This window comes from Triplophysa dalaica, chromosome 19 (assembly GCF_015846415.1).
Source record: "Triplophysa dalaica isolate WHDGS20190420 chromosome 19, ASM1584641v1, whole genome shotgun sequence".
Lineage (NCBI taxonomy): Eukaryota > Metazoa > Chordata > Actinopteri > Cypriniformes > Nemacheilidae > Triplophysa > Triplophysa dalaica.
Window position 1 is genome coordinate 5,657,384 of NC_079560.1, and position 19,292 is coordinate 5,676,675.

The window sequence follows — 19,292 nt, forward strand, 5'->3', positions numbered from 1 at the left end:
CAGCGGCTGCTGGTTTTAATAAAAGCCAACATGCTTCTGCTAGACGGCGCCCCCGGTTGTCCTGTTCTAGTTCAGAGGTGTCAAACTTGATTCCAACAAATAAGAATTCTGTCATCATTTGTTCACCTCTGAGGTAAAAACCTGTGTATTTCTTGTGTGTTGTGTAGAACACAAAACATATATGTGACCCTAGACAACAGAACCAGTCTGATGTAGCACGGGAACATTTTTAATAATCTTCAAAAATACATTGTGAGGGGAAAAATTACAGATTTTTCTTTTTGCCAAAAATCATTAGCTTTCAGCTTTCAGATGATGTAAAAATCTCAATTTCGAAAAATTGACCCTTAAGACTGGTTTTGTGATCGAGGGTCACATATTTAGACAAATGTCTCTGTGGTTTGGTCTCCATACAATGGAGGTCAATGGAGACCAACGTTGTTTGGTTACCGACGTTCTTCAAAATATCTTCATTTGCGTTCTATAGAAATAAGAAAGTCATGCAGGCGTGGAATGACATGAGGGTAAATAGCGAGAAATGAATAAAGGACTGTTCTGGTTGGCTTCTTTTGTCATATACCTGACAGCTTGGTTAAGTTTGTTTACCATCTATTTTAAACATGACTGTTACAGTATAACCTCCAGCCGTCTACGTTGTGCAGTCTTGGAATAAAAATAACGCAGTACAGAACAAAGCGTTCTCTGCATTTCATTTGCGCCACATAAGGCCAGGGATCAAAACAAGGCTGAGGAGACTGACAGCTGCATTGAATCAGCACGCCGTTGCGACAAGCTCCTTTCTTCCATCAACATACACACACTCACATAAACAAAGCCACCCCTGGTGACAGGGTCAAGAAACCAAATCACTGTATTTCGCAGTTTCAGCACGTAACGGCCAGCAAACAAAGGCCACTGAGACCCACTTTAAATGATATACATTAAAGCCTTACTAAGCGTCTAAGGTCTCATCACCTTTTTAACACACTTCTGTTTTTACCCTTCGGCAAAAAACTTAACCAAGGAAAAAGTTTTTACAGCTTATAACAGTGTTAGGAAGGCAGCACTGTATTGATGTTTCTCGAATATTAAGGATGGGGGTTTGTTTAAACCTCTAAACACACAGAAATGAACTTCATTAAACCTGAAATCTTTGAAAATTTCAGCTTTACGTGTATAATTTTTGTAACCCTTTTAATCACTTTTATAAAGCTGATGTGCTGACATCACAAAAATATGTTCATACTTAATTCTGATTGGTCCTCTCTCAAACATCTATTTTTACTGTAAATTGTGATTGGTCTTGTCTTCCTTACACATTTTTAAACACTTAATGCTTTCTTGCTGCACAGTCATGTTTTTTTCTTGTGTGTTGTCGACTTAAATGGGACACAGACTAATGTAGATGACAGAAAACTGTCTACCATAAAAACTAGAGATGCATCGATAATAAAATTATCCACCAATAGGATTAGACCAATTACTGCCGATACTGATTCTGAAGATTAAATTAACTGGTGATGTTTCTTAACATTATCTACAGTATATAGATACAAACAGTAGTTTCTTACCTACTGGCACTAGCATTGGCACCTAAATGTGCCTCGAACTTACATCCCCTAAAAATGGAAAACCAGACCTTGACCAAACACGCCTGTACATGAACAAGAGTTTTGTGCTTCTGTTCAAATTCTAGAGAGGAACGAAAATAGCGTTTCTACAAAAGAGTAGTCGTTGCATGTAAAGTTAATCATTTTTTAATATCATACCTGAGTGATTCTGGTTTGCACTGCAGAGACAATAGTCGGTGGTACTGGCTTGTCTTTCTCCTGAGATCCATCCCTGTTTAATAAACACAGACAGAGAGACTTACACAGATGCATGCCATCTAGCAGGTTGATGAAAAATGCCCTAATACAGAATTCATGGCGACTGGTGAGTACGTTCACACACACAGAGCATCTGAGGGCCGAAACTCGACGACCAGAAAAAGCCATGAAATATTCACCCAGTGCCGGAAGAGAAATGACAGCAGCACAAATAAAAAAGGCAGAAAAGAGGTACGGCAGGAGGTAAGGAAAGAAAAACAGCTGAAGGCCAGGGGAGTTTAGAGCAACTCTTTGATGAAACTTCAGAGGTCGAATGTAAAAAGTCAGTTTTTAGATCCACTAACCCCATGCAGAGTTTGCTTTAAGGTGTTTGAATGAAAATCCGTAATGAAGAAAAATACAACAATACGACGCGTTTCCTTCGATATTCCAGGCACTTTAGCCTGTCAAAAAGATACCAAGGTTTTATATCAAAAAGTCACCTTGCCTGATTTCAGAATCTGAAGCTTTCAAGCTTCATTTGAAATGTAATTAGTCAAGTTGTCAAATCGTAGCCAAAATATTTTTACTCTGAAGCCCCAAAAAGCCGTCTTTGTGTCTGGCACGCAGGCACCCACACTAAGCTTAAATTAATATTCAACGGCTTTATTAAAATTTGCGATAAAAATCGCGGGGGTTTAACAGAAAAAGTTTAAAAAAACTACTTGAACTGGAAAATAGGGTTCTTCTTTAAAACTACCATCTGTGAAAACATTATTTATGCATTACTTAAGATTAAAAGGCATGCCGCTGATTCATACAGAAGGTGTGGAAACCTTGGTCGCTTAAAGTTAAAGGGTCGGCCAAAAGGCCATTTGACTGACAGGTCAAGCAACCAATCACATATCGTTTCATGTTTATGGTTGTGGAAATGTCTTTGGAATGAGTTTATGCCATGAACCTTGAATACTTTTATGAAATCAGTCTTAAGTTGAATGTGATGAATAAACATGATTCACAACATTATGTTGTTTCCGGGTGTTTTGTTTAAGTAGGTGACGCACACATCGGTAAGGCTGACTTGACTCAAAGCCACTAGCCTGCAACCTTTAGCCAAAAAAGCGAAACGGCTAAAGCTAACGCCTTCAGCGGAACGAAGTAATGGACACCAAATGCTATTTTTTTTAATAGTTGGCAATGGATGATGACGTTACCAAATTGTAAGTGTTGAAGACCCTTCCATCTGCCTCCTATAGTATCTCTCTACTTGACTTTTGGGGCAGATTTTGACAGAATGCGTGATGCGAGGACGTCACATGGTGCGTCTTTGGCCAAATTCTGCAGAGTTTGTTTGATTATGCGTTGAATTCTGCGATCGCAAAATCCTGCAGGGACTGAACATTGCAACAAAGTAAAACAATCTGTGATTCTGACTGAAGCAGACTTCAGCTTCAGTAGGCAGCGGAAGAAACTCCTACTTGGCTTTTGATTGGCTGACTGACCCCCTACGGACAATGAGAAAACCTTTACCTCGACCTCCCCAGGCTGGAGGTGGGGCTTGCGGCAGGGGAGGGGCTTGCAGAGACTCGGATCATCGCTCCGCCTCTGTCAGGGGATGCCGAGGGCGAACATGAAGAACCCTTCAAACGGTGCGATGACTTTGAACTTTTCTTCCTCTTATCATGAGGCGATCTGAAGAGCGAGAATTTTACATTTTAGAGCTCGTAACTACATAAATAACGCTCATCATAGTGTAAATCATACATCATATTAAATCACTTCAGGAGAGTAACTGTAGATTACTTCAGACATAAAAATGACTTTTATTATGCATTAATGGCAGTTATTGACACCCCCTGGTCACTATACGATTTTTTAGCACATATTCATCAAAACCTCAATATCTTACTTCCACAGAAAACGGAAACTCAAGTTTGGAACGATGTGAGGAAGAGAACATGATTTTCATGAATAAATGAATTTTCAGTTTTTGGATTAACTATTTCTTTGACTTCACAAGGTAGAAGTACGAATAAAGGCTATGAAAAAGAATCAATAAAAGGGGAAAACAACAGGAATAACAAGTACCTCTTTTTAACCTTACTTTCTATAGAAAAACCTGCAGTCAAACCATTGCATATGTTTGGAATCTCAAGGCATCCGCACGTCACAAAGAAACCCGAACCACCGGTACATTAGCAAGTGGATTTAAATAGGCCATACACACACACACACACACACATATTTATTCATTATTCTCATGTACACAAACTCTTCAGAGGAAAAAACACTAGGTCCGCAGTATATGGCCTTTATCTGCAAGGCTATGAATATTTTATTTGAATTCCTTGGCTTGTCCTTTAATAGACACAGTGACCTCTAATTACCTCAATTCTGTGTCAATGTAGCAAGATGACAAAGCATGTTTGGGAGAGAACAAATCGAAATAGCCCATGGAGACCAGGAAGTTAAAATACACAGACACACCCGAAACATCATGAGAGGTATCAGAACACACATGCTATACTAAAACAATACAAATGGTTTCATTCTGGATATATATATATATATATGGATATTGTAAATTTCAATCTTGAATTTTTTGTAAAAAACAAAAGAGATTTATAATCGAGATCGTTCTGACATCATCCAACTACTAAACCGCTCCTGTACTTTCCAGATACATTACAACACCAGCAACAAACTACATCAAAATATGCTTTTTCTTTCTGAACATGTGTTGAAAAGCTCCTCCTCAATTTCATAACCTAAAACGCAGCAGAATCCAAAGAACCGTCTCGAAAGAGCCGCAAAAGGACCTGGAGAGTGTGGGCCGCCCAGATAAAGACCACTGACATAAAAGGCGTCTGAGATCTGAGAAGTCACCATGACTGGCTCTTTCTATGCGGCTTTAGCACCTCAGAGGCACCAGTTAGGTAATAATGGTGCGGTACGAGAATGAAGAGTGAGGGAGGATGGAGATGATAGCAGTGGCGTGGAGTCTCATTGACTTTATTCAATAGAGGGATTAGAGTCTCAGAAGAGACCGTGCTGGGACGCGCTCTGAGGAAACAGCATGCTGACAAACATCCAAACTGCTCTTCTGTGATATATGACCGGCAGGGCTTTAAAATGAAGTCTTATCAGAGCTCCAGTAAATACAAACAGATGTTTTACTGCTGTCATTCTGTCTTAAATGGGTCATTCGTTCTCTTTAGTACACTCACATGTCCCAATTATAAATGACTGGATGAGATATTAAACTCATCTTAAAGGGATAGTTCACACAAAAATTTAAACTCTTTCATCATTTAATCAACCTTGTCATTTCAAACCTATATGACTTTCTTTCTTCTGCAAAACACAAAAGATATTAGGGAGAACGTTGGTAACCAAACAAAGGCGGTACACAATCACTTCTATTGTATGGAAATAAAGCCAATCCAAGTCAACGTTCGGTCAACAACGTTCTTCAAAATATCTTCCCATGTGTTCTGCTCAGGAAAGAACACCATACAGGTTTAAAATGGATTGATCTAGGAGAACCATCCTGAAATACCAACACAACACGAGTATGTTTATACTTTAATAAACAAAATACAGTGAGAAGGCAGATAAGCAAATTCAGCCAACGCAATCTCTGTTAAAAACCCATAAGCTGACTCTTCTGTAAATTTTAACATAATTGCAGACAGGCTGACATTTTAAGTGCTATGAATAAATGCTAATGTAGTTCACTGTAACAAAAAATCCATGATTCGGTTTTCATTAGGAAGAGTACAGTAGTAGCCCTTTTTATCGTACTAACAGGAAGTTAATGAACCGGTGGGAGTTTCAGTGTTGCCCACCTTGATCTGGATCGTCTCCGGCGTGGGTTGCTGCCAAGGCGATAGGCACTTGAACCATAGCTCTCCTTCTCTTTCTTCTCCTCACGTTTTCTTTCTGATGAGTGAGCTCGACGATCTCTTCGGCTGGGGGAACGAGATTGGGACCTGTGAGAGGACAGAGAAGGTAGGACAAGACGAATGAGCAAAACCATGATCTACTTAGTAGAAAGTTTTAGAGATGCTATCAATGAAATTGAAAGATCAATTCAATTGACAGTTCGTGTTATTGCATGGCTCTCTGGAAAACTTGATTCTGATTGATTGTGACAGTCTGCGGTCAAATATTGTATTTGTATTATAACAGATATCCTATACAATTAACTGTTGTCCCATACAACTGATTTCCTACATAGTATTCTCTGTGGCCCATTTCTTCTCCCGAAATCAAGCTACTTTGGTTCAAATCAATATTTCATGTATATTTATATATTTATTCAACAAGCAGTGTAATGAGAGGGGTAATATACAGTCAAACAACATATATTATAACAAAATAATCAAAATGTAAACATTTGGCGAGATTCATTTATTCATAATTGGGTACATTTGCTTATCATTATAGAAAGTAGTTCTATAAAATTAGTTATTAAGTGCATCTAAAATGAAAAGTTTGTGTTTACATATTATATGTCTGTATACTGTGCATATTAATTTTTTATTTCATAAACACGCACACATGTGCGCATGTACGCACATAAACACACACACACACACACACACACACACACACACAAACACACATATATACTGTATATTTAAAAAATATATAAAAATGAATAAATGTTAAAAAAATTTTTAATTAAATTATACACATTTATAAACGTGCAAATATTTCCAAAATATATACATGTATGTGTTAATGAAAACAAAATAAATATGCAGAGTGCACAGACGTATGTATTCTGTATGCAATTCATCACAATTTATCGTTGAACAGCCTTGGTCTCTGGATCTATTATGTTTAAAATCCCTGCCTTGTACCATTTTGCTATCTACGTCCAATTTCATAAACCCTTCAAATCGACTAAAGCAAAGTATCACAGGATAGAAGCCAATGCTCAAAGGAGCCTCTGCGCTTCTCATTTATTAAAAGAAAGCCCTCAAATATCTGACATAAATCTTTCCTGTCTGACTAATACACGGTTCAATCCTCTGAAGAACTTTTATTCAACACAACCAATGAATGACTGACTAATGCAAGGTTCAATCCTCTGAAGAACTTCTATTCAACACAACCGATGTATGACAAGCAGTTGAGCAAACTGACGCTGCTGAACCGTTCCTGCATGTGTAACAATGAACTTTCATCAGGAATTAGGGACACGGCACAGGACAGGAAGGTTGAGGTCTCACAGGCGTCCTATCTACCTGCTTAATGAGTTTCAGGGCACGACTGCATTATTGAATTCAAGTCTCTGATTTAAGAGTCTAATTCTTTCTTGCTGCTTAAAGCCATATCTAATGTTAAGCTTTTGAACACTACACAAATTCAATAACGGTAAGAAATGAACTTTAATGAACCCTGGATAATGTAAACTTTTGTTGAGAAATACATTTCAGTAACAAAAGAGATGGGCTGATAACAACAGCCGTGTGTAGGTTGATCACATGGGCATTTATCCGCATTAAAGGATAATATTAATTAAACACTTTAAACGTGAAAGTACAGAACGTACAGAAAAGGAATTAAAAATGTGAGGGTCAGTCACAGGCAGACAAAGAAGAAGATAAGTATCTATGAATATAGAGTTAAGAAAACACATTAAATCCACTCATTGGTAATCTCGAGCGAAAGTGTCAAAGATATTATTGCAAAAAGCAATCATTAAAATATTTTTCTTCACTAAAATTCATTTGCATCCAGTTATTATAATTGCATTTTGTGCACATTTTCTTTTTTCTCTACTTTTCGGTTACACCAGACAGATATACTCATTAAGAATAAATGCAAGGCTGGTCGCCGGTGTTGATATGCTGGTTGGAGACGAGACATGTCAGGTGTCAGGAGGCGATAAATAACAAAGACAGAGTGGCTTACAAACTGCTGTTATTATTAGGCTTAATGCAAAATTAGAGACACAACATTACCCATGTTTGACATTTGAAAGCAAGCGTGTTGTAAATAATTTCTTGTTCCATTATTGCCCATGTAATGTTTGTGTTTCTTTGTCTGGGATAGGGCCTTGTTATTAATGTGTGCTGTATCCCAACACATTTCAGTACAACACAACGGGCACTTAAAAAAACCTTGGGATGCAAATCTCAACATTATTTTCTCTTGACTAAACTGTCTTTAAAACAGGTTTAAAAGGATTGTCTCACCTTCATACTTAAGGTCTGGAACTTATCGCTGCTTTCTCTGGCCAAGGCCTGCGCAATAGGCCATATGATCGACAGGAGAAGCAACCAATCACGTTTCGTCTTTACACGCGTTAATGTACAGAGGCGTGGAAATGTCCCCGCAGTAACAGACCGGTGTAAATTCACAACTTGTCAAGTGTTAACAGCAACAAAATGATTTTAAGTTTATGCCGTGAGCCTTGCATACTTTTAGGAATTAAGCGTTTAATCGATCGTGATGAATTCTTATAGATCAGATGGCTTTGTGTTGTTTCCAGCCGGTCCGTTAAATAACGTGACATGCACGTCTACTGGAAATCCTGTGAAATTTAACCAATCAGATGACAACTTCGAACGTGCTGAAGTGGTTCCAAAAAAGTGTGTCTTATGCATCAAACACTCAGCCGACATATCGTGGGCGTGACGTCTGAGGCCGAGACTAAAAAGGATGGTTCATCCAAAATACAAAACGCTCATGTCATTCCAAACCTGTATGACTTACTTCGAAATGGAAATATTATCTGAATAAAGTCTTAATAAGAGTCTGCGCAAGAGAAAATCCATCGCAGAGGTTTAATATATATGATTAGAGGATTGGAACACATTGTCTATGCAGAGTAATTAGTCTTATGTACTGGAATACATATTAAACATCCCTCCCGACTCTCTCGGTTCCTCACGGAGTCTATTGTTTGGTCTCCAAGTTATTAATGCAGTACACAGTTAATTATTTCCAACTTCATCAAGCCAAAAGAAAAACACTAACCAAGCCTGTGTGTCTGTGTGCACCGCTGTTTAACAAAGGTTATTTGGTTTACCTAAAGTGGCATTTCATCCAATCTGGCACTCGACCTCCAAAGAGACCTCTTTTTCAAAAAATAATAGCCCACAAAAGGTCTATTTCCAGCATATCTACAAAAGACTCGACTTCTCATTACAGTCCTCTTAAATTCAAAACATGCTCACTTGAATGTGAATAACCGAGGAACGGTACAAAAGGTGACAGGTGAACAGTCCTTTCCTGTCTTAGCTTAAATACGCAAAACAAGATTCGCCTGACGACTGGTACATCCTCTGACCTGCAGTAAAGCAACTCACGCTCTCAGGATCCTCCACAAGGTCAAAATCCCACATATGCATGTCCATGCCTACTAATGGCAGGATCAGAAGGTAACAAAACGGGCAAGAGAAGCCATAGCTGGACAAAGATTGATCTTTCAGGTCAGCGACATTGTCTTATCTCTCATTATCTCAGTTCATCCGAGGTCTAACGGTGAAGGGCATCGCTGTCAGGTCACGATGAGACCACATTCAATGAGAAATGAAGTTCACAGGTGAGAAGATGTGGATTAGACCAGCCGCGGTCAAGAGGGTGGGACTGTTGTCGCTGTAGTCAGCGCCGGCTATGAAGTAAGCGGATGAAGTGAGGTTCAATAAAAGCAAAGCATCAGGGACAAGACAATTTCTCAAATAGCTCTTAGCAGGAGAACATCGCTAAAGCCAAGGCGATATCTACAGGCCCCCACAGGGGCTTAGCCAAACTAGATTAGTAGTCTAAGAAGCGATTGCCTCCCCAAAACTCATCTCAATCTCTCTCCTTCACAGACACAAGATTTTTTTTATGAAAAATATATATAAACACGGAGAGGGAGAAATCGTCACACACACTCCTTATCAGGCAATAGAGGAAGATGTTTTACTCCTTTACCTCCTCCAGCAAGTTCATCAAAGTTACAGCCGCACTTTTTGCCAATGTTTGGCAAGCAAGGATATAAATATAACCAAGGCCATGGGCCAAAGAGTAAATGAGAGAGAGAGAGCATGAGAGAGAGAGAGAGAGAGAGAGAGAGAGAGAAGGCATGATTAAGTGAGAGAGCACAAGAGAGAGAGAGATGAGCCATTCATTCTAGCCTTTTACACTCTAAGTGATTTAAATCCTGGGGCCGAAATGATTTAATCTCCAGAAATTATATTAAGGCGTGATGAGGGCACTGTAATTACTGCAACTTCAGCAGGGGATAATGACAAATCAGCCTTGATTTCCAATAAAGAGCAGGAATTAAAAATGAGTGCAGTGGAGGGGTGAATGAGATTTGAGAGGTGAGTAAGTGCGCACGTGGTAAATGTCTGAGATATACATTTCTAACAAGCCACCCTAACATATATTTAATCTCACCAAATTATTTTTAAAATGTGAGGAGAAAGTATGAGAACCTTTGGATTTATCCGGGATTTCTGAAAGGGGAACAATAAAAGTCCTCAATATGGTACTATATTTACTTTATACAGGCAAGGAAAAAATTAAGAGACCATTTCAAAATTATTTGCAGTGTTTTGGAATTTGCCATTTCTAGGTGTGTTTAGGTAAAATGATAATTTTTTGTTTCATTCTGTGAACTACTAACAATATTTCTCAATATTGTTTCTGAAAACTGAAGAAACAGGTCAAATTAACAGAAAAGATGCTCTGTGTAGTGAAGTAGGCGGGACGAGACCGTGAGTCGAGGCCGGTGAGTGAGTGAATGTGAGCGACACCGGTCTGGTATCACGGAGGAGATTGGGAGCATAAGAGGACGAGTGACCGGACCGTCAATGAGAGAGGACCAGGCCTGGATTTTAGTTGTGGTTTGTTTGATTCGCCGGCAGTCGTCCGTGAGGGGCTGCCGGCTGTCTTTTTACTTTGTTGTCATGTTATTAAATGTTGAAAAATGTTTGCCGGTTCCCGTCTCCTTCCTTCCTTTTAATTGAACCTTTTTACACTCTGATTTTGTTCAGACCTCTAATACTGCAAAGAATAAAAGTTCATATTTACTTTTAGACAATAAAACAATATTTGTCGTTTTTTTATCACAGTTTTCATGTGTCTTGTCATGCTGTCAATTTACATTGCTGTTGGGTGACATCTTCACTTCTGTGGCTTGATTTTGTTGACATTCAACAGATACTGGACTGGCCACAGTACATCTAGACATGCTGATTAAATGAGAATTTGGAATTTCTGCGGCTGTACATATATTGGTCCGGGAGGAAGGGGGCCCACCTGCAAACAGGCTCCATAAATTTGAACAACAACATTGGAAATAAAATTGTATCTGATCTTCAACCAAGTCAAATTGTTTCTAGACTGCTAATATGCAATTACAGGGAATGTTTGGAGGAGGTAATTGTGCCAAAAAAGGAAAACCAATTGTTCAAGTTTAAATAACTTTTCCACCACACACTGTTTAAGTTAAACAGACTGTTTTGATCTCTTTTTTACAACCAATTTGTGCCACAGTCCCATATTTTTTATTCCTGCAACGTATTTCTTAAAGGTTAAGAAGTGATTTTTTACATGACTGATTTACGCCCTAAAACCATGTTTTACATTTACCTCAAAAGGGCACTAAAAAAAGACATTTCTGATGGATAAAAGGATGGAAAAAGCTGTTTAAAACCATAATTACATTTGGGTACATGCCACCTACGGCGCAGGGCATTACAACCACCAAGGGCTTTTTAAAAGTTTCAATTGTTCTTGGAAAAATCAAACAACTCCAGAGATGCTGCAGGTACCTGGATCTCCTGTAGCTTCGGTAGGCACTGGGCAAAGAGTGCTTGGTGGTCGATTTCGATCTGGAGCACGAACGAGACCTGGACCTGGACCTTGACCTTCTCTTGTGTTTCTTCTTCTTCTTATCCCGTTCTCGATCTCTGTCAGGCCCACGTGACGAACTCGAGGAGGTGGTCAGGTGAGAAGCCTTCCCATCCACGCTTCTCGTCTGTGTGGTTTCCTGGTAGTCGAACCTTGGTTTGCGGGTCGCCTTGTGAGTGCTTCTGGGAAGAGCGGACACCAGCGGCTGTGGATACACAACAAAGGGAGAGGGATTAGACACGAGACATGAACGGCAGCCTTAAGCGAGCTCATGAACACATGAAAGAAACCAGCGTTTTAATGAGCAAAATCCAATCACTGTTCTTTGCTTGGCCAAAATTATGCCACAGATGAGATGAAAGGCCGTCCCAGTGGCTTTCTAAATTCGCGCATCTGCCCCGATCAATAGAGACGCAACTGGCTTTGAGCAGTCTAAGAGACCGCGTCCAATTTAGAGGTCTCACCATCAGAGTGTGTCTGTTGTCTTGTATGTGTGCATCAAGCTGGCCGTAAATCCCGCAACCTGTGTCCGTATTTTTTTAGAAGTATAATAGGTTCTCCTCACTTTTCCCCTCAGAAATAGTGCTAATTAAAACACCGGTTGTTTCGCCACGTAATGTGGTTCTGGCAGGGAGATAATTGGCCGTTCTCTCTGTCGTAATTACTTCAATATGTGTCTGTCTGGTTAAATGAGATCCCCTCTGCATTGAATTCACATCAGAAATGGAATTTCATCAATCAATGCCGCTGCTCACAAAGTCAAAACCACATCTTAATTCAACACACACACACAAGAAAATAAGTCAATTTTATCACTAAATAGAAAACGAAACTCAACGTGTCTTGAAATCTAAAGGCTTCAGGTCATATCAACAGCTCTGGAGAGATGTAACGAAACCAGGACGCAATATCTTCTTCTGAGTATTTATAAACGTGTTCTAATTAATCTGGAAATAGTGAAAATGTCTCTCTTGCTCACTTGGGATCGTGTCTTATGTAAAAGATTCTGAAAAGAAGTTCAGGAGGGAAAGGGATTGTGGGTAGATGATCTAGTTGAGAGGATGGCAAGAGTATTTGTTATATCTTACAATAGTTGAAGTTACATAATGGAACACAGGGCTTTGGATTGACGTTTGATAAATAGCTCTTGAAGGCGAGCGTGCCAAGAGGATTTGGTCTCACACCTGCTCACTTGAGGCCTCGTGTCTTCAGCATAAACGGTAGAAGACCTTTTTTATTTAAGGACAGCAGGTCTGTACAGTGCGACATGTATAATGCGCACGCCAAGAAAAAAATCGGTCTGTGCGTTGTAGCATGTGCCCGATACAGTTTGGAAGGTAAGTTAGACACGGACCTATGTGTTTGTGTGAAGTGCGTTTGTTTGTTTGTGACGTTAATCAATGGCGCACTGCTAATTTACTTAGTTTGAGCCTATTTTGCAGTTGAAACTCGTTTTCCGACACCGAAACTCCAACATCTTCGCCTGCCGAAATAAAAGTCTGTTTAACCTGAACCATACGATGACAAAATACTGTAGTGAACTATAGTATTTACTAAAGCAAATTGTTGGATTCTTGTAGTAAATTGAGTAGTAAACACTGCAGATTATTTGATTATTTACTATAGTACGGTTCAAAAGTACTACTGTACTTGAAATTGAACTGCAAAGAATACTACAGTATATTTATGTGGACAGATATATTACTATTGTATACTAAAAAAAAGAAAACACAGAACTTACGAATTTAAATAAACTTAAAATTAAACAGCCATAATATTTTTTTCTGTATGTACCCTTAATGATTTTTCAGTTACCTGCCTATTCATGTGATGAACTGAACTTGGATATTTTTTTTAACCGTTATGCGACGTGCAAAAAAAGTTAACATACATTTCTATAGATAAAGATTTCTAGATAAATGTCTATCTTTAAGCACAAACAACAACATTGGTTTTGTCAGGTCAGCAAATTCGGAGAGCTTGATCACAAGCGTGTTAAAAATGAGGATCCTTACACTATTGGAACTCCGTGAGGTGCCACACTAAAAGAAAAATGTGATAGAGAAATCTTGTTGAAAACAGGCTTGACAACAGTGTCAAGAGATGATCCCTTACACACAAACACTAAAATAATCCAAATCTGAAGTGATGTATCGGTCAATAAAAAAGTTGCACACCAAACTCGTTCAGTCTCCAACTGTGACGAGGGGAGATCTGCGAGTAAAAAACTCATTCATCAGTGGCTCAGTTAGTTCTTCTGTGAGCTTTAAGGTCAGTGCTGTGTCTCAGTGACAGATTAATCTAAAGATACATTCCCTTTGTTGATTAATCGCTTGAGATTCCCGTCGTCGTCTGATAACATTCCTGTCTGGCCGATAAACAGATTTTCTAGTTTGCCCAAATACTTTCAAACAACTTCAGGGTCTACTGCTTACAAGTCAATGGATAATGCACACTGTCTGGTTTCAAATAGTTATACTGAGTGCCATACACGTGTTCATATCATTTTAGCGATTCAGCATGTCTTATTTGCCATCACTAAACATCATGTATACAAACTACCCAACTCTCAAAATTTTGACATCGGCAGCCATTAAAAATCCCATATCTGTCAGTCACTACTTAGAAAACGGAAAGTATTCTTAGAATGACAACCAGAGACGAGATATCCTAACACAGCACACAGCGTTATGTTTGTACCTGGAACAACACAAGAGCAAATCTACAGACAGTCATTAAAGTCTGGTGTTAAATTCATCTACTCAGTATGCAGTGAAGAGTGCACGGCATTTTTAATCCATCTGTTCTTACACAGAACAACATTTAAGTGGGTTAAATTGTAGCCATTTCGATTATATTCTTTGGAAAGACTCCCAGAATATTACCACAGTGGTTGTGTTGTTTGTTTTAATGGTCTCCACTGGTTTTAAGTGTTTGGACTGATAGCCACAAGAAAGTGCTGGAGGAAGATGGTTCAAAAAGTGTCCAACCTCAAGATGAAACCTTTATTTTATTTCATATAACTTTACCGCTGTCCTGCTAAATTATTCTCATTAGGAGTCCAGGAGCCCATTTTCTTACCATTGCATTCATAAGTCATAATGACTAATAACTATCCATCCATCCATCCATCCATCTACTTTATAGTATCCATCCATCCATCCATCCATCCATCCGTCTGTCTGTCCATCAATGTAGATTTAATTGCAGTAGTCTGTGAAACAACTGCATAACAGAAATGATTCAAACATACCTGGTCTCAGAAGGCAGAAGTAAACAGCTTATCCATCTCCCTCAACTTTTGACACAATCGCCTCAATCTTACAGATTTTGCCCAAACACTGACTCCACTGGGAAAATTTGGCACGGGTATGAGAGTCATTTAAATGCATGGACAGAAGTGCAAAGCTCTGGAGAGCCTCTGCCTCTCTCTTGCAAAACTACAGACATCGTTTTTCCTTCAAATAACGTCACCTAGAATGAGTGTCTCTGATCTTCGCCGCAGTTTACTTTGCTCTCCCGGGCGTTTCGAGACTTAGCATCTTTGGCCAAGACAACCAAGTTTCACACACAAATTAGCTTGGGCTTTTTTGGAAAGAACTGAAGAGACATTTAAGCCAAAAATGAAAATTCTGTCACTGCTCATACTCCAAATCCAACTGCATGTTTTTGATCTAAAACAAAAGACTGAATATTAGGAGCCGAGTCTCGGTCATCATTCACATTGATTGTACTGAAAAAAAAAGGCAATGACAGTGAAAGGCGACTGAGGCTGAGTCGCTAACATTCTCTCTTTTCTGTTTCATAGAATGAAAAAGTCACAGGGGTTTTTAACAACACAAGAGTGAGTAAATGATGAAAGAAAGCGAACTTCTTGGGCGAATCATCCATTTCCCTCTGAAGGAGCAGGTGGTGAGTCTGGAGTCCAAGACTATTCTTCACAAGGTACTTTAGGGATACGGGAATTTAATTTATTTACGATTTCTCTCTGCACACAATGTGTCACAACTAATGGAGTCTAAAAAGCTGTTATCTTCATAATTACAGAAGAGTGGATTGCAGTTTCGCTCCCTGGACTTTCTGTTTTTCTTCACCACACGTTTTTCCTTCCCTAACAACACAAATGCAACACCACACATTGCAATCTACCTATTATGTAAGTAAATGACAGCTTTTTGACAGTGTTTATAATACAAAGCTAATAAAAACAACAGGACTGAATGATTATGGCATCATTACGGACCAATAGGAAGCTTTAATCGCTCGTGACCTTTGCTCAGAGTATTAGGACACTTCCTCTCACAGGATCTCATATCGAGGTCAGCTGGTGATGATTTTAGAGATTCTACAAGCTGCCTTCCAAATCACCATGGTGTCCGTCACAAACAAAGCTCAAGTGTTGGGACAGAGTAGAATGATATGTGGGTTAAAGAGGGAGGCAGAAAAAAGACAAAAAGTCATGTGCTGGATGGATGTGCAAAGTGAAGGATTATGGAAAAACAAACTGACTGAGAGGACAGTTCATAGGGTCAATTCACTTATTCTGTGCACAAGATAGCATATGTATTAGAGCATATAATACACATGATAATGCTACAGTTTTTAATACAAATAAGAAGTCATTTAATTCAAGTTTCAAAGGGAAAAGTTTAAAAACCGAGAGATTACAGTCAAGAATCGCCAGTTGCTCTTTCCCATCAAATGGGGGTGTTGGAACATCTGGCGTTTAAATGGAATTGGCTACAGTTCAACAAGAAAAGAATGACGTCTGAATTCAGTCAATCACTTCTCTGATCCACACTGGTTGCTGAAAAGAGAATGTTGGGTTTACACTAGAACTGTCAACGCTTCAAAAATATTTTAGTTGAGTTAATTAAATGATATGGCGACTAATCAAATTTACACTCAAAGTAAAGTCAAAATATACAAAAATATATAATGACAATGTATATGTGATATTAGTACGACTAAAAAAGATAGGGCTGCTCAATTATGACAAAAATTATAATCGCAATTAGTTTGGCCACACAATATTGACTTATTGTATTTTTTACACTGGATGCAACTGAAAAAATAAATTGAATGTAAAAATCAGATAGAATAAAGTATCTATTAATGAAAATAAAGAATAATTAAACTACATTAAGATAACTTATCAAATATGTTGTGCACCGCTACATCTGACTAAATACTCCTAAACACACATTAAACATACACTGCCCGTCTGATATTTCAATGGAATACCTTTAGCTTTAACTACGGCATGCATTCGCTTTGGCATCGTTTTAATAAGCTTCTGCAATGTCCAGAATGTCCATTATTTCCCGTCCAGAGTTGCATACATTCTTCGCAAAGTTCTTATTTTGATGATGGGAAAGTCCAACCTCTGCGCAAAGTCTTCGACAGCACCTCCCAAAGATTATCAATGGGGTTAAGGTCTGGACTCTGTAGTGGGCAATCCATGTGTGAAAATGATGTCTCATACTCCCTGAACAACTCTTTCACAATTTGAGCCTGATGAATCCTGGCATTGTCATCTTGGAATATGCCCGTGCCATCAGGGAAAAAATAACCCTGTGATGGAATAACCTGGTCATTCAGGTAGTCAGCGGACCTCATTCTTTGGGCACATAACATTGCTGAACCTAGACCTCCAATCCAATGGGAGGCTCTTACCTATGTGTTACTTAGTTAAATCCAGGCGGTGACTTTTGTTTTGGACAGGCAGTGCATTCAGCCCTGCGCCATTGCAAAAAACTTTTTTTTATTTTTTTTAGAGAATTCAAGCAAAACAGAATGTGGCACAATAATTTTTTAACAGTTTTGATTATTTTGTTTTGGAAGCCAAATTTAAGAATGAAAATCGATTCAGATTAATTGCAGAGCCCTAAAATAAAGTTGACAAAAAGTACTTTTATAGGAATATGTTCACCCAAAACATGGTCCCTGGAATGGGTTCGACTTCCTATAGTTGGAATAAAAAACACTGTGGTCAAGTCAATGGGGACCATTTTTGGGTGAACTATTCCTTAAAAAAATTAAAAGGCTATATTGTCAGTTTTATTTCTATTATATTAAACATCTGCCACAGACGTACAGCCAACACCGTACATCCCCAGAGCAGAAATCTATCCCTTATTGCATTTTGTATGCGATTAAACTGTACGCATAGCACACAAACAGACTGATTGTTGCATTGCATCCACCTGTATACATCTTGTGAATAATGACCGCTTAAAATATAAAACCCATCTAAGTAACAGCAACAGAATGGAAACTCGGTACAAATAATCAGAGAATGTTTCCATGCTTATGGAACTCTTCAGAGATGTAGAAATATTGCTTTTAAGACAACATAATTGGCTTGTTTTTCTGCTGCATGCCAATATGATGAATGGATATCTGTGAGGAGCTGCCTGGGATAGTAACAGCAACACAAGACAGTCATTACTGAAATTCTTGAAGGTTCCCACTAGGGAAAAAGTATTTCAAAGATACGCATTGATTATTTAACTGCCGGGTAATCATAAACGAGACGAAACAAAGACATAGCGTAGAAGAAAAAAATTGTAAAGAGCAATTACTTTAAATTATACAGACGAAAGAAAATCATGAATCATTTAAATGAAAGAACGAATAGAGCTTTTCAAGACACAGTAAGTTATTCTGGGTCGCTGGCATACCAAACAAAGATGTAAAAATTGGTCAGTCAAACATAGAGTCCCCCCCAAACTCACATGATTGGTTGAACCAATAGTGCTCATATAAGTGACTTTAAAGGACCCAAAAATAAGAATTCTGTCATCACAGAACACAAAAAAATATATTTTGAAGCAAGTTGGTAACCAATCAATGGCGGCACCCATTAATCCGCATTGGTTTTGTGTCCAAACAAAATGGGTCAATGGGTCAATGGTCAAAAGTCAATGGGTTACGCCGTTTTCTTTTGTGTTGTGCAGAAGAAAGTGATACAGGTTTGAAATGGGGTGAGTAAATAATTAAAGAATTTTCATTTTGGGGTGAACTAATACTTTAAAGTAGTCACGGCATATCAAGCTAACGTGGTAGTACCTTAACATCCAAAAAATGGCGCTCTTCACCTTAAAGCTTGTTTAACAGTAGGATCATAGAAAATTAGGAGCGTGACCGAGGCCGTTTTTGTGTGTCGAATAGGTGAGGAGTTCAACAACAGCCTTGAAAATCATGCTCAAATGATTCAGCAACAGAGCACGGATCCCGCATGCTCATTTTAACACTCTCAAAAGCGGAGGGCAGCGACACTGGTCCTCACCTCAGCCCCACAGCTTGTTCTCTCCCGAGTGCCGACTGTCTTGTTAAAGCCATACCTGCTGGAAACACCTTTCTCAAGAGAGTTCCCTTCAAACACATACAAAGAGTTCATCAATTAATAGTAAATCACACATCAGAGGAAGATGAGCGCCGTGGCCCTGAAGCAAAAGCTCAAGCTCACATGTTCGATCCTCCACCAAGGGCACCGCAAACTAGGAACGATAAAAAGTACCAATACCTCAATTCTGAATTTGATATTAATGTTAAAGCTTTAGTTTCTTTCTTTGTTCCTACGGTGTGTTCAGTAGCCCATTAGCTATTTGTCATATCGAA

General features: G+C 38.8%; 1 protein-coding gene across 1 annotated transcript in view; it reads right to left on the minus strand.

The window, feature by feature from the left end:
* sfswap (splicing factor SWAP) overlaps positions 1–19,292 on the minus strand; it is a 76,733-nt gene that overhangs the window by 3,999 nt on the left and 53,442 nt on the right. The window contains exons 14-17 of the mRNA XM_056731363.1: positions 11,591–11,874; positions 5,657–5,800; positions 3,339–3,500; positions 1,770–1,842 (exon numbers count right to left, since the gene is read on the minus strand). Coding sequence (XP_056587341.1) covers positions 1,770–1,842; positions 3,339–3,500; positions 5,657–5,800; positions 11,591–11,874 — 663 coding nt within the window. The remainder of the gene's footprint in view (positions 1–1,769; positions 1,843–3,338; positions 3,501–5,656; positions 5,801–11,590; positions 11,875–19,292) is intronic.